Genomic DNA, 15,974 nt, shown 5'->3' with positions numbered 1-15,974 from the left:
CGGGTCTATTATCTTTAGCGCCTTGATACTGATTGCTTCGGAGCAGAGCCAGAGGGAGTGAAATCACACAGCTCCTCCTAAATCAGGCCAGCTGGCCCGACGCTGACACTCTCATCGAGCTCGTATTGATCACCCGGCGAGCGCGACTCCTCTTTCTGTGTGGCTGGGGTGGAAGCTGCTCTGCTCCTGCTCGTATTGACCAAGTGGCGCCGGCTCAAGTGTGTGCGGCCGTGGAGCCCCCCACGGCCCCCTGTTTGCTCTGCGCTGTCGATGAGGTTTAAACCAACACCTGTCGTCTGGACACGCCCCGAATGAACGGACTTCGTTTGACAACATTGTTTTAAGCATCTTCAGTGGACCAGAAACCGTGCTTGGATTGGAAAGAAAAGTCTCTGCCCGTGAGGAGCTGAGTCTTCCTGGACCACGGAGATGAGAAAATGAGCCGAGCAAGAGCAGGACTGCAGGGGCGGTGGTGCCAGCGAGCCGGTGGCAGGGCCGGAGAGGGCAGTAGGGCCGGAGAGGGCAGTGCGGCGGGCACGGCTTTCTCAGAGGTCGCGTGTCGGAAGAACAGCTAGAATCGCCAGGTGAAGGCGCTGAGGTGGGCTTAAACAGACCGTCAGGAGACACCCAGCCCTGCCCCGACTGCAGGAGCAGGCCGGCCAGCTGGCAGGGAGCTCTTGAAGACTCAGGGGAGAGCTGACCGGAAGCTCCGGGCACCCTGCCGTCCTCGGGAGGGAGCGCCCCAGCTGCCTTTGCACAGGCTGGAGCAGGGCGAGGGAACAGCCCTGGAGGGAGTGGACTCCAGGAATGGTGGGCGTGCCGGGGGTGGGGAGATGGACTCTCCAGAGACGGCCGCAGAGGCACCGAGCACACGGACCACGCACCACAGGCTGGGAGAGGGGACAGCACTGAGGCGGCCCCCCGAGGAGCCCCAGGCCTCTCTGTGCCCAGGACAGCGCAGTGTCCCCCTGAAGACTTGGGACAGTGCAGCTGGGGAGAGAGAGCTGCCATACACGTGCTAAGGTGGGCAGGGAGACGGAAAGGAGCCTTCGGCCCGGCACGTTGGCTCTCGGGCTTGGAGAGGGCAGCGGGGGCCCGCTGCCCCGTGGGGGAGACACCCCGTGGCTCAGACGCCAGCGGCTGCGTGCGGCCGGGCGCCCCGCGCTCTTGCAGGGTGGATCCCAGCACTGCTGTGAAGAGGTGCCCGCTGCTCTCAACGCGGCTGCAGGCGGAGGCGTCCGAGCCGGGACTGCGGACAGCAGCCTCCGCCGCAGCTGACGTGCCTCAGCCTCCACAGCAGTAGCCGGCGGAGGAAGGGACGAGCCATTTTCCAGGGAGAAATACCATTTACTGCCTTTGTCATGACTGTCTTGCGCAGAATGTCCAGCACGCAGCCAGAAATTTGGAGGAAGCTGAAATAACAAGAAATTAGACACCGGTCAGGAGAAGACACGGTCGATCAACACGCTCCCGGGTACACCTCAGGTGCTGGGGCAGTTAGAAAGGACGTTTTGGTGACTAAGACACGCACACCGAAGGCGAGGGCGGACAGCATCTCGAGGGGCGTCGTGGACGCTGGAGAGGAGCCCTCGAGAAGGGCCCGGCGGGCGTCCTGGAAATGAACGAGAAAAGGTGCCAAGTAAGAGACCTGAGGTGAGCGTGACGAGGGGCTCGGCGGGAGGCCGGCGACTTCCGTCAGATCAGCGAGCCGTGAGGGCCCCCGGGGCCAAGGCCGGAGCCAGCGTCCGAGGCCAGGCTCCGGCGGGAGCGCGACTGACCCCCAGGAGGGAAGGGGCGTTTCCCAGGACAGCATCGGCTGAGCCAAGGTAAAGCTCAGTGAGTGTCAAAGCGTCAGAGTCGCACAGGGAAGGGTCCCGGGCCTGGAACGCCTGCCCCCCGGAGGACGACAGAGGCGGAGGGCGGACGCCGGGACGAGGTGCAGGCCGGGGGGGCCCGGCGGCGGGCGCACTGTGGCGACGCGCATCTACGGGAGGTGAACCTGCACCCCTAAAGCAGATGCGCTGTGGTCACCGCAATACAAATAATGTAATTGGAGAAAGCGGTAACAAAGCAAATCCAGAACTGCGCAGCAAAAGGATAAAGCGAAAAAAAAAAGATAAAGCGTCACGGGCGAGGGAGACCAGGCCCGTCGGTGCAGACCGGCCAGACCGGAGGGCTGCGCGCCCAGACTCGCCGTGCCCACGAGAGAAAGCTGACTTCGGGGACAGCCCCCCAGTCGCAGGGACAGCATCCGACCAAAGCCGCCGGCATCCGTCCCTGATCGAAGCCGGGGCTCCCGGGACCTCCTGCCGGAAGGCGAGCGGACAGGCCGCTCCGCCCTCTCCTGCCGGGCCTGCACCGCAGGTCCCAGCCATGCGGCAAAGTGAGAAGAGACACGGGCGGCGTCCCCTGCACGCCGCCGCCTCGCAGCAGCGGCAGCCCCAGGACGGGCTGAAGAAGCAAGTGCAGCAAAGTCGGGTAAACGCTCAGGAGCCGACTGTGTCTGTTACCGGCCGGCGCCAGGTGCTGGGCCTTCAAAATGGCGTCTGCGCGAGCAGCGGAAGGAGGAAGCAGCGAGGGATGAACTGAGGCCGCGCGACAGCTCCGTCCGCCCCGGGTGGCAGAGGCGGCTGGGGGGCGAGGGTCCCGGCGGCACGGGAGCGGCAGGAGCGGAGGCTCGCCGGCCCGCAGCCCACGCCGTCCTCGCGGAAAGCCCAGCCCCTCAGGAAAACTCCGAGTCGGACCTCGTCCAGAAGGGTCCGTCTTCTCCGAGAGACACGCGAGGAGGGCAGAGTGACGGGCAGCGACGTGGACAGGCACGGCCGTCCCAGCTGTCTGACCTGCTCCGCCGAGGAGAGGTGGAGGGTGTCCGCAGCCTTGCCCCACCCACGTCCCCCCTGTGCCCAGGCTCTCAGCTCACCCAGCCGCCGCGGAGCCGGCTCAGCCCTGGCCCACACCCAGGTCCACAGGTGGCGCCCTCGGGTGCGAAGCTGCAGGAGGCCCCTGGAGCGCACGGCTCTTCCCGGCCGTGCAGCCACCCCCAGCCCCACACCACTGGCCCCTGCGGTCTGAGCCGCCCACTCGGAGGCTTCCCACTTGGCCTTGATTAGATTCGGGCACAAAGAAGCCAGAAATCCTTCCCTGCAGCCCTCCCCCGAGGCTGCGCTCCGAGACGGCGCGGGCCGCGGCCTCCTTTTCCGAAGGAGAAGCCGTTGAGTTCAGCTGGAACCAGGACAAAATTCAGCAATTTCAGTGACATAATTTTAGAAATAGGAACAGTCTCAGGCACAATGTCCCATCATCTTTGGCAGAAGAAAATTAAGTCTCAAGATGCTAAGTGGCTGCTGGCGCTGCCAGGGCAGGAGCTGGCTCGGGGCCCAGGCCGCCGCCTCCGAGACCCTGCACGGCGCGCCGGCCTCTCCTGGAGGCTGCCCCCAAGTGCTTACACTCTCAGGGTCTGGACCACCCCTGAGGCCCAGGGCCGGCACCCTCCCCAGGCCCGGGGCACCCGCGAGCCCCAGGAAGAGTGGAAACAGAAGGACCAGGCAGCGTGACTTGGAGACTCCGTCCGCTGAGTGAGGTGGGGCCAGGAAGGGCCAGGGCGCCACTTTCAGCGATGTCATGGCACCCGCGGTGCGCCCCGCGGCCTGTCCAGTGGGGACATGAGGGCCGGCGCTCCAGGAAGCCTGCGCGGTGGGCGAGGAGGCATGGGGCGGGCGCACGGGTGGCTCGTCCCGTGAAGCCCTTCCCGATGGCGGGTGGCCGTGGCGGGCGGGCACCAGCGGTGGGGAGGCAAGGTGCCCCCAGCCTCCTCGCGGGCTCCCACAGGGGGCTGCGGACAGTCTGGGGCTTGGAGGCCCTGCGCAGCGTGGACAGAGGTAGGCCCACCTGCTGGTGCTTAAGCAGGGGCCATCGGTCAGCGAGGGAGGGCCCTGCTTCTTGCTGACGCCCCAGCACGCGCCGGCCCCCGCGCGCCCGCAGCTGCAGCACAGACAGACGGGCGGTCAGGCCGGCCCTTGGGCCCGTGCGGGCTGGTGGTGGGGAGGCCCAGCTGCCCCGCAACACTCCAGACGCCAGCAGCGGCCTCACGTCTGGGAGCTGTGTTCCGGGAGCCACAGGTGTGCGCGAGCGGGGGGCCCGGCTCCATGGTGAGCTTGGCCCCAGAGACTCACCTCCGCTGTTCTCTGTCCGCAGTGGGCCGAGCCCCTCCCCGAGAGCGTGCTCACCTACATGACCCAGACGTCCGCCCTGACCTACGGCCCCCAGGCCGATCACCCAGGCAGCCTCCCGCCTCAAGCCCGCGGCCACCTCCAGCCCGACGATCTCAGCCCGAAGGGGGACAGCACCGTGGACAGGCAGAATCTGGTTGCAGCTCTGGGCACCCACATGGCCCGAAAACCCCCGGTGTCCCCCAGAGACAGGGCCCCTGGGCCCCTGGAGCTTCTTCCCTGGCCTTGGAGAGCACAGAGGGTCCTCTCAGTGCCTGCCGACCCCCATAAATGGCCTTCATCTCTGGGAGACCCCCTCGGCCCTCTGAGTGTGGGCACTGGTAAGTCACCTTCAGCCCTGGTGCTTCTTGTTGGCTGTTTGGGTTTTCAGCACCTGCCCAGGGCTGGCCCACCATGTCCCCTTTGCGGGGATGCTTGCTGTCCTGGGGTGTGGGCCCCGCGGAGACCAGGTGTGCGTGAGCGGGGACCCCTGCAACTCTGCTGACGCTGACGCCCTGGCCTGCAGCCGCCCTGACCCTCCTCCTTCCCACTCTCTCCATGGTTCTGTGGCCTCGCAGACAGACAGCGGGAGCCTGGGCAGTGGGCTGAACTGCCCAGGCTGTGGGCCATGGTGCTTGCGACGCCGAGTGCGGGGCTCACTGCTCAGCCCAGCACCTCGGGGGTATAGTGTCTGCGGTTCCTGCCGACGCTCAAGTGTCCCAGGGCCCTGAGGACGGGAGGTGAGAGGGGGAGCAGGACGGGCCGGGGTGTCTGCCGAGTGCCGATGGGCACGGGGCTGTCGCTGCATCCAGCTCGCTCTCCTGGTGGTGTCCAGGTGGCCCTTGTGGCCCAGCTGGCTTCTCCTGCGAGGGCCGCTGCTGTGCAGGGGAACCCGCCGCTCCTTATGCTCGCCTGGGCCGGGCCCAGTTCCCACACGGGTGCCAAGCTGAGCTCCTCCTCCTGCAGGGGGAGGGTCAGGCACCTGCCCACTGCTCCTGCCTCCTCCCACTGTCAGCCCTGGTGCCTTCTGCAGCAGCCTGGACTTGGGGCCCCCTGCAGCCTTGGGCCCTCCAGTTGCGCTTCCAGCCTGAGAAGTCTGGATGGTGGTGCCTGCCCTGGGGTCTGTCCTTCTGGAGGCACAGCGGTGTTGGGGAGCTGGACAGAGGATGGGGTTGAGAAAGGCCGCCCCCACTGTGAGGTGCGGGGCTGGGGTCTCCGTGCCTACCCAGGGTGTTCTGGGCGGCGAAGGGCCTGGTGGGTCAGAAACCGAGCTCTAGTTAGGAAGGTGTTGCTGTGCCCCCAAGCACTGCCACCAAGAGGGGGGTTCGCACCGCTCCAGTCAGAGGCATCTCCATGAGTGGGACCAGATGCCCCACGGGATTAGTTGAGTTCCCCACGCTGCAGCCTTTCTGCCACCGTCGCCGCCCACACCCAGGAGCTGCCCCTCACAGGCAAAAGGATGTTCTGCCCATACAGACTTCCGTTAAGTGAATCAAAATGGAAAATTCTCTATAAAGCAAAGTGACTGCCAACTCCACAACCAGCTGAAGTCACGTGACAGTCGCAAGGCTGATTTTGTTTTTCTCTCCTTCACTATTACACATGTGGAGAGAGAATTAGATTGAGTGGAGGTGATAGTGATAGTGGTGATGGTGATGGTGGTGATGGTGGTGATGGTGGTGATGGTGATGGTGATGGTGGTGATGGTGATGGTGGTGATGGTGATGGTGGTGATGGTGGTGATGGTGGTGATGGTGATGGTGGTGATGGTGGTGATGGTGATGGTGGTGATGGTGGTGGTGGTGATAGTGGTGATGGTGGTGGTAGTGATGATTGTGATAGTGGTGATGGTGGTGATGGTGATGGTGGTGATGGTGGTGATGGTGGTGATGGTGATGGTGGTGATGGTGATGGTGGTGATGGTGGTGATGGTGGTGATGGTGATGGTGGTGATGGTGGTGATGGTGGTGATGGTGGTGATGGTGATGGTGGTGATGGTGATGGTGATGGTGGTGATGGTGATGGTGGTGATGGTGATGGTGGTGATGGTGGTGATGGTGGTGATGGTGATGGTGGTGATGGTGGTGATGGTGGTGATGGTGGTGATGGTGATGGTGGTGATGGTGGTGATGGTGATGGTGGTGATGGTGGTGATGGTGATGGTGGTGATGGTGGTGGTGGTGATGGTGGTGATGGTGATGGTGGTGATGGTGATGGTGATGGTGGTGATGGTGATGGTGATGGTGGTGATGGTGATGGTGATGGTGGTGATGGTGGTGATGGTGGTGGTGATGGTGGTGGTGGTGATGGTGATGGTGGTGGTGATGATGGTGGTGATGGTGTTGATGGTGATGGTGGTGATGGTGATGGTGGTGATGGTGTTGATGGTGATGGTGGTGATGGTGGTGATGGTGATGGTGGTGATGGTGATGGTGGTGACAGTGGTGATGGTGGTGATGGTGGTGATGATGATGGTGGTGATGGTGATGGTGACGGTGGTGATGGTGATGATGGTGATGGTGATGGTGATGGTGGTGATGGTGATGGTGGTGATGGTGTTGATGGTGATGGTGATGGTGGTGATGGTGATGGTGGTGATGGTGGTGATGGTGGTGACGGTGGTGACGATGATGGTGGTGATGGTGGTGATGGTGATGGTGATGGTGGTGATGGTGATGGTGGTGATGGTGATGGTGGTGATGGTGGTGGTGGTGATGATGGTGGTGATGGTGATGGTGGTGATGGTGGTGATGGTGATGGTGGTGATGGTGGTGATGGTGATGGTGCTGATGGTGATGGTGGTGATGGTGGTGATGGTGGTGATGGTGGTGATGGTGATGGTGGTGATGGTGATGGTGGTGATGGTGGTGGTGGTGATGATGGTGGTGATGGTGATGGTGATGGTGGTGATGGTGGTGATGGTGATGGTGGTGATGGTGGTGATGGTGATGGTGGTGATGGTGATGGTGGTGATGGTGGTGATGGTGGTGATGGTGATGGTGGTGATGGTGGTGATGGTGGTGATGGTGATGGTGATGGTGGTGATGGTGGTGATGGTGGTGATGGTGATGGTGGTGATGGTGGTGATGGTGATGGTGGTGATGGTGGTGATGGTGATGGTGGTGATGGTGGTGATGGTGGTGATGGTGGTGATGGTGATGGTGGTGATGGTGATGGTGATGGTGGTGATGGTGATGGTGGTGATGGTGATGGTGGTGATGGTGGTGATGGTGGTGATGGTGATGGTGGTGATGGTGATGGTGGTGATGGTGGTGATGGTGGTGATGGTGATGGTGGTGATGGTGGTGATGGTGATGGTGGTGATGGTGATGGTGGTGGTGGTGATGGTGGTGATGGTGATGGTGGTGATGGTGATGGTGATGGTGGTGATGGTGATGGTGGTGATGGTGATGGTGATGGTGGTGATGGTGGTGATGGTGGTGGTGATGGTGGTGGTGGTGATGGTGATGGTGGTGGTGATGATGGTGGTGATGGTGTTGATGGTGATGGTGGTGATGGTGATGGTGGTGATGGTGTTGATGGTGATGGTGGTGATGGTGGTGATGGTGATGGTGATGGTGGTGATGGTGATGGTGGTGACAGTGGTGATGGTGGTGATGGTGGTGATGATGATGGTGGTGATGGTGACGGTGGTGATGGTGATGATGGTGATGGTGATGGTGATGGTGGTGATGGTGATGGTGGTGATGGTGTTGATGGTGATGGTGATGGTGGTGATGGTGATGGTGGTGATGGTGGTGACGGTGGTGACGATGATGGTGGTGATGGTGGTGATGGTGATGGTGATGGTGGTGATGGTGGTGATGGTGATGGTGGTGATGGTGGTGGTGGTGATGATGGTGGTGATGGTGATGGTGATGGTGGTGATGGTGGTGATGGTGATGGTGGTGATGGTGGTGGTGATGGTGATGGTGATGGTGGTGATGGTGATGGTGGTGATGGTGGTGATGGTGATGGTGGTGATGGTGATGGTGGTGCTGGTGGTGGAGGTGATGGTGGAGATGATGATGTGTGTATCTGGAAATGGCTGAACTGTGCTCTCACAGATGGGTGGTGGCAGAGTCCTGAGGGCAGTGCTAGTGTGTGTGATCCACAGCGTGTAAAGCAATTCTGTCCTGAGGCTGCCCGGGGCCTGTAATCCCAGCATGTCAGGCCGCGGTCCCGTGCATGGGAGCGTTCTCCAGGCAGCCCTTCCTTGCCTGATGCTGTGACTCAGCGTGGCTGCTCCGCTGGAGTCAGCTCTGCGTGTGGACGCTGCTTCAGGTGTCACCGGGAGCTGCCTGGTCTCAGGGTGACGTGGTGCAGCTGAAGGGACGGAAGGATGTGTCACTGACATGCGGGAGGACTGTGGTGGCCCCTCTGTCCAGAGAGGCTCGCCAGGCTTTGATAAGAATCCATTCCCTCTGTGGTCTGGGTGGCGGCAGCGCTGGGGGCCCGCGGAGGACAACGTGGGCACGGCGCTGACCTGCAGGCCACTGTTGCTGCGTTGTGCCTGCGCTGCTCGCTCGTGGCTTCCTATGGGCTTTCTCATAAGGAGAACCTGAAAAGCTTCTCTTTGGTCAGAGGACACCATTTTAGGAACCTCGTTCCGTCCAAAGAGCCACGTGGGCCTGGTAGGCGCACGCATCCCTCTGGCGGCCTCCCAGACCTGCCCGCCCCCTCCCACAGACAGACCGATGGAAGCAGGGTGGTGAGCGCAGCAGGAGGCCTTCTGAGCTCCTGGCGTGGGCACTGGTGCTCAGAGGAGGCACTGGCACACTGCGAGGCCTGGGCTGTGCCTGGGCCCGGGGCCGGGACTCACCTCTCCTCTGGTGCCCGGGCGTCCCTGTAGATGCCTTCTTGTTTGCTGAGGGCCTTGGGGTTTCTGCCCGACCGGCTCCGTCTCCCCAGCAGTTGCCCTGGAACCTAGCGTTCCCGGGTCCCGGGTGGGGCTTTGTGGGTTGGCGGGGCCCCTTCCCGACTCCACAGCCCACCCTGCCTGACTCACTGCCCACCACCCGCATGGGTCCTGGCCGCCTCCTGCCCCAGCCCCCTCAGACACACGTCTCCGGCCCATGGTGCTGGGCGCCTTGCTCCTGGCCGGAAGCCTGCTGGCCTATCTCCAGCTCGGGAGCGGCGCTTCTGCACAGCAGCCTGCATCCCTGGTGCTGAGGGTGGTCTGCAGGCCTCTGACCAGCTAGGGCCTGCCTTGCCCCTGCACCCAGCCGGCCAGCGTCCCTGCTGCCCACTCAGGGCCTGGGCTCAGCCCTCCCACTGCCCAGCCCCCGCCCGGCTCAGGCCAGCCTTCTCGGCGCCACTCGCGGTGGGGCATCCCTCCGCTGCTCTCCCCAGGAGAGCCTGCCTGCTGTCTGCCTTTCTGGCATGGCTGAAAGTGCACAGGCCGCCCCCTGACTGCGTCCCTGCGCCTTGCGGGCTGACCTGCTAGACAGGACACGTCCTGTGGTTTGTGGTTTGGCGTCTGTGGTTCAGGATTTGTGTTTAGGGATCTGGGGTGGGTGTGGTTAGGAGTTTGTGGTTTGGGCTGGGGAAGGAGCACGGAGCGGGGGACGCGGGCGGCGGGGCTGGCGGGGGAGTCCCGGACCTGAGCTCAGCCCCCGCCGGGACCTGGAGTGAGCTGTGCCTGCCTGGCTGCGTGGCGGTGAAGGCCGCGGGGGTGAGGCTGTGCCGGCACAGGGAGGGTGTCTGGACACGCGGGGCAGTCACCGAGCCTGGGCCCCCAGACAGAGACAGACGAGTGGTTCAGAGACACGCGGCCGGACACACCCCAGAAGACCCGGCCTGTTTTGTCTCTGGGGCCAGCATGTGCAGACCCGGCTCGCATGGTCTCCGGGGCCCCTCGGCCGCCTCCCCGCGGGGACTCTGCTCCTGCCGGCCGCCCTCCCCGCACGCGTCAGCACAGCTCCCCTCCGGCCCGGGCGGGCGTGGAGCTACGGGCGCAGCCTCGAGGGGCCACCCTTGTGGGCAGACCGGGGCTGACCCACCTGACTCCCGCCAGGTCCGGGCCGAGGCTCAGGCAGCTTGAGGCTGGGACGTGCGGGGCTGGGGCTCCAGGGGACCCCTTGGCACGGGGACAAGGATGGCGGCAGGGCCAGGCCCTAGGCCAGGCCAGCACGCGGGCGGAGGGCTTTGCCTGCCGAACTTCCTGGCTGACTGTGCCATCTCCAGAAACACGTTTCTGAAGCAGCGCGTTAAAGATCCTGTCCTCCATCCAGTGACCCGCTGGCAAGTGTTCCTGCACGCTCTCGGCCGCGCAGTTCTGGCCCTTCCCGCTGAGCTGTGCCCTGCTCCACGCTCCGCATCCATGGTGCTTTCCCTGAACCGGGCCCCGCTGGGCCCAACCCCCATGGGCTGCTACAGCGTCTGGCTCCCACAGGTCCTCGAGGCTGCACTGGGGCTCCCCCAGGTCCCACAGGGTTCACTGTCCCTCAGTTCTGCCCCTCCCCAGCCCAGCCTGCCTCTGCCTGCCCAGCTCTGGGTGTCCATAGCCCCTCCCGAGGCCCAGGCCATGAGGTCCCGGCAGCCCTCCTGCGGTGCTCATGTGTGGGCCCCGTGACTGAGACGCCCGCTGCTGTCCAGTGACCCACTCACGAGACACGCCCTCGCCTGGCTGCTGGGCAGCAGACCGGGCGGCCATGCAGCTGGCCCCAGAGGGCGAGGACCCCGCTCGCCATCTGGCTACGGCAAGGCTCACGCTTCGCCCCTCAGGGCTGGCCAGGTCCCAGTAGGAAGGAGACGCGCCTGCGGCCCCGGGGCAGTGTCTCTGGTGCTCAGAAACATGCTCATCGCTGTAAGCGCCGCCTCGCTGCCTGCAGAGACCCAGGGCGCCTGGCCCGTGGTGCGCGGAGCCCTGTCCGCCTGGCCTGGCCCTGCCTGTGCGGGGGGCGGGGGGCGGGTGGGCGGCTGCCAGGCATGGGTCTTCCTGGAAGGGCCTCCCTCGCTGCTCTGGCCTGCTGCCTGCTGGGCGGCCTGGTCAGGCCAGGCCAGCTCTGTCCGGGCAGTGGGGGGCGCGGCTCCCGCCCAGACCCCAGGGTGGGAGGTGGCGCTGCCCTTGGCGTGTCCGGCTCTGACCCCCATCTTGGTCTGTGCCGTCCTCCTCCTCCCCGGCCCCCACATCCCGAGACCCGAGCCGGTGACGGCTGGCGGGGGTTGTGGGGAGGCCTGGGCGCGGCATCCCCCCATCACCGCTGTGCGTGTTTTTCAGACCCTGGCGTCCAGGCGCTCCTGCGGGACCTGGGACAGCGCCAGGCTGACGGGGACGCGCCGGGCCCCCTGGGCCTCGACGACATGGCCCGTCTGACCGGTAGTGCTGCGTGGGGTGCGGGGCCGGGAGGGCAGCTGGACAGCGCCAGCAGCGAGGCCGGAGAGGACCCAGGCCAGCAGGCGGCCCTGCCAGACCCCGGCGGCAGGAGGGGCAGCGACGGCCTGTCAGGTGAGCTCACCCCGCTCCAGGCCGCTGACCTCGAGGGAGGCTGGAAGGGAGGCTGTGGACGGGGAGGCTGGCCTGTTGGGCGGGGGCCCTCGGGATGCGTCAGGGTCAGGTCAGCGCTCGTTACTGGCTGAGCCCGCGGAACAGTCAGTCAGAGGCCAGCGCCCCTCACCCCACCCCGGCTCTGAGTGGGCGGCTGCAGTCGGGCGAGTTCGAGGCTGTGTGTGTCCTTGGGGCCATGCTGACCTGACTGAGGGGCAGGGGCTGGGCCCACCGGCCTGGGTGTCCGTGAGTGGCTGGGGGCTGGGCGCAGAGAGGGTTTCTCCAGAGAAACCGCAGCCTTCCCAGGGCTGCCCGTGGGTGCCTGGCCCGGTGGGCGCCTGGACACGGCTCCTCCATGGGCGGCTGCTCCCCCACCGCCGGCCTGCGGGGGGCCTGGGCGTGCCCCCCTCTGTGCAGAGCCACCGCCCGGAGGGTCCATAAGGCCGTCTCTTGCAGGTGCCCGTGAGCGAGACGCCAGCCGGCGAGCGCAGGAGGAGGTGAGCCTGGCGGGAGGTCGCGGACAAGCCGGTTCCCAGAAAAGAAAGGGAAAATCCTCGTAGCCCCCGGGAAATGCCAGGAGACCGAGCGGGCAAAGCGTGTCCAGGTCGCACAGACGCGGAAAGTGGGAGGAGGGAACCGACCCTGTGGGCGGCCCCGCGGGGCGTGGGTGCAGACGTGGCTCCTGCACGGGGCTTCACACCGGCGGGTGGTGACGTCCCCACGCCTGCCGCAGCCACCGCTCGCAGGCGGCCATTTTCCCAAAGCCTCGGCCCCGCACACCCCCGAGGGTGCAGAGCCCGGAAACCGGAGGGGAATCGTGGCCCTGCCCGAGCCACTTCCCGGAGCGGGGCTGTGGCCGGCCTCCACCCCAGAGCAGCTCCCGGCCTGCACAGGTCGGGGCATCCCCGGGGTCCCGGGATGCAGGCGTGGGACATCTGGGTGGGGCCCACTTTGGGAGGGGACAGACAGCTGTGGGCCCGGCCCGGGGACTCTCATCCGGTCAGGCCCCCGGCTCCCGGGCTCCATCCCCCGGGGGGCCTCACCTGTCCCCGGTGCCCCTGGAAACGAGGCTGTAGCCGGCCGGACCGCCCACCCGCCCGCCCTTCCACGTTCCAAACCTGAAGCAAAGTCGCGAACCACCCGTGTTCAAGATGGACTCAGTTCCCTCTGGCCTTGCTGGGCGTCCTGAGGCGCTCGGGGAGGGCGGCATGAGGGAGCCGGGGCTGCGGCCAGTGCACGGGCAGGGTGCAGGTGGCGTGTGGCCGGCGTCTGCGGCAGAGACGCGGGGCGGGCGGGTGCCCGCCAGGTGGGTCTGAGCTGAGCGGTGCGGCTGGGCCAGGGGGCTGTGTCACCTGCTCCTGCGCCGAGTCCCACAGCTCACCCGCCTCTCCCTCCCTCAGGCCCCTCGACTGAGCCCCCCGCCCCAAGCCCCCTCCATAGGCACCGGCGCCCGCCTCCTACCCGGGGGCCCGCCCCCTCGGGCCCCCTTCACCGTGGAGAGGAAGAAGTCGGAGGTGCCCCCGTCCTCGGAGGAGGAGCACGCGGGGGCGGAAGATGTGAGGAGCCGCACCTACTCCAGGGAGCTGCCGCCTGGGGGCCGCGAGCAGGGGGCCTGGCACCCCGGGACAGCGGTGGGGGGCCGCCCCGGCCAGGGCCTGCAGCTGCAGGCCCCCCCTCCCCAGGAGGAGCGCGGCTACCTGGTGACTGACCGCGAGTGAGTAGCTCCGGGCTGCGGCTCTGAGGAGGGCGGCCCGGGCGGCGGGGCGGGCGGGACTGGCCGGGCCCGGCCCCCAGGTGGGACACTGCAGTCGCGCTTCACGCGGAGCCCCAAGCCCCGTGCAGCCTCCCAGGGCGGCCTCAGGCCCGCGTCCTCCCCACACTCTATGACAGGAACTGGGCTCACGCAGCTGTCCCGCCCCCCGAGCCTGCCGCCCCGACCACGTTGGCTTTGACACGCGCCTCCATCAGGCTGTTTCCCAGGGAAGCCGCCGCCTGCCTGTGCACACGTGTGTGTCTGTGCGTGTGCAGCTGCGCGTGCGCCTGGACGCCCTGTGCCCACAGCCCCCCAGTGTCCCAGCCGTGCGGGGAGCCCGTGGCAAGAGAAGGGCCGGCCGGGCGGGGCAGTTGCCTGGGGGACAGCAAGGCCAGCAGTGGGGGGGTGCGTGTGCGCCTGTGGGGTTTCCCCAGGTCCAGCCGTGGCCGCCATCTGCACATGGAGCCCCCCCAAGGCCCTTTGGCCCATGTCTTAGCCGTGTCTGGTGGGACAGATTTACCACATGGGCACGGCTCTCAGTGGGGCTGGAGCCCTGGTAAGCGACAAGGAGTCCTGTTGCCCCCCATATTTAAATCGCTGCCCCAGGTTCAGCACCGCCTCACCACACAGCCCAGGGATGCCCACTGTGCCTCCCTGGCTGCGTCCGCCCCCTCACTGGTCAGGCTGGTAGTGGGCGTCCCCTGTGGCCCGTGGCCCGGGGCTCCCTCTGGCCTGGGGCTCCCGGTGCTCGCAGGCCTGGCCCTCACCGCGGCACGGCCATGAATGGCTGGGCACCTGGGGCTCCTTGGGACAGCCCAGCCGAGGGTCACCCCTGTGGGGCGTCTGGGAAATTCAAGAAAAAATGATGTGAAGTCAGGAAAGTTCTTCCCAAGGCATCTGAGGTCAGAGGGTCAAGGAACCCACAGTGCGAGCTGCTCCCTGAGCGTCGCTGACAGCCGTTTGCCCCCACGGAGGCCCTGCCCTGCACCAGCGCGGCCCCCAGAGACCGGGGGGCCCCTGTCCCCTAGACACGGCCCCAGCCCGGGCTGCCCCAGGGTCGGCGCGTGGCCCCGTGGGGTGGGACCCACGAGTATGAGCCCGACCGAGGCCAGGCTGGAGCGCAGCGTGGGCAGGGCCCTGCCTGAGCCCCAAGCTCCAGAGAGGCCGGAGGAGATGAGCCCTCGGGAGGGCGGGGCCTGGCCACGGGCCCCACCCCCACCCCCCGTCCTGCGTGCTGTGTCCCCCCAGCCTGCCGTGCTGTCGGGTGTCCGTGCCTGCTGGGCGCGCTGCTCCTGCTCCGTCGGCTGCTGTGACTCCCTCACGCGCCTTCGGCAGGGACCTAGCCACGGGAATTGATTTTTGCAAAGTGTCTTGTGCGTTATAAATTGGCCTAGACGTAAATCTGTCTGAGCGAAGCAGTTCACATTTCATCCCTACATAGGAGGAGGCAGCAAAGAGGGGAAAAGGTATGAAAAAATTTGCTGTGCTGTCAAAACAGAAGCGCGTCTGCACGTGAACAGGGAAGCCAGAGGGAAGGGGCCGCGTGGAGACACAGCCCCCGCGCAGCTCGGCCCTGCTTCACCAGGACGGCTCCGGGCAGCCGGCTCTTGCACAGCCTCCGGACCCCAAGTCGGGCCAGTCTGCAGCGCCAGAGAGCCCTGCCTTGTCCTGACCGCCGCAGAGGGCAGGCAGGGAATCGTGGTCCAAAGAGACAGCGTGTCCTGGTCAGCAGGGAGCCTGACACCTGGCCCTGAAATCAGTCGTGACAGGGAGGGGAGAGGCCCCGGCGGGGGTCTGGGTCCTCAGCTGTGGAAGCTGCTCATGACCCTATGCCGTGAATGTGTGGTGAGAGTCCTGCTGTCCTGACCACCCTGAGCGTCCGGGAGGGAGAGCCTGACGGGAGGCAGCCGTGGGGGCGCTGGTCGGCAGGCTGGCGTCTGTGTGGGCCCGGGGGTCAGCACGGTTTTCTGCACGTAGGCAGCGGTGGTCCTCTGGGAGCTGCTGCTTGTGCCTCCCATAAGGTGTGGTAGGTCGTGTTTTCATCTTCATTTTCCTCGAGACATTTTTTATTCTTTTTTGATTTCTTTGTGAGCAGCCGAGCGTTCGGTATCATGTTGTTTAGTCTCCACACATTTGTGAAACTTTCAATTTCCTTCTTGCAATCGATTTCTAGACTTACATGCCTGTGATCAGAAAAGGCGTGCGATACGACTTCAGTCTTCTTCAATTTATTAAGATTGTTTTGTGGCCCAACATACGCTCTGTCCGGGGAGGCTCGCGGGCGCCTGGAGGGAGGTGCGCTGCTGCTCTTGCCTGGATTCCGTGTGCTCTCAGGCGCAGGTGGCCTGATGTGTCACCGGAGACGGATGTTTCCTTCGTGGTCTTCTGTGGCCCGGTCTGCCCTTTGGCGGAAGTGGGTGTTACCGTCCCTGCTGTTACCGTGTTGCCGTCTGTGCTCCCTTTAGGTCTGTTAATATTTGCTTCAGATGCTTGGGTGGTCTTGTGTCGGATGTGGGAACATCCA

General features: G+C 65.2%; 1 protein-coding gene across 1 annotated transcript in view; it reads left to right on the top strand.

The window, feature by feature from the left end:
- The first annotated feature begins 1,810 nt into the window (after positions 1-1,810).
- Positions 1,811-15,974, top strand: part of PTPRN2 (protein tyrosine phosphatase receptor type N2) — a 119,694-nt gene continuing 105,530 nt past the window's right edge. Inside the window, exons 1-5 of the mRNA XM_054691930.1 lie at positions 1,811-1,826; positions 4,195-4,549; positions 11,431-11,658; positions 12,115-12,194; positions 13,098-13,411. Of these exons, the coding sequence (XP_054547905.1) occupies positions 4,231-4,549; positions 11,431-11,658; positions 12,115-12,194; positions 13,098-13,411 (941 nt within the window). The 5' untranslated portion in view covers positions 1,811-1,826; positions 4,195-4,230. The remainder of the gene's footprint in view (positions 1,827-4,194; positions 4,550-11,430; positions 11,659-12,114; positions 12,195-13,097; positions 13,412-15,974) is intronic.

The sequence above is a fragment of the Talpa occidentalis genome, unplaced genomic scaffold, assembly GCF_014898055.3.
Source record: "Talpa occidentalis isolate TD23 unplaced genomic scaffold, MPIMG_talOcc4v2.1, whole genome shotgun sequence".
Taxonomy (NCBI): Eukaryota; Metazoa; Chordata; class Mammalia; order Eulipotyphla; family Talpidae; genus Talpa; species Talpa occidentalis.
Note: the sequence above shows the minus strand (reverse complement) of the source record. Positions and strands in the feature narration are given on the sequence as shown.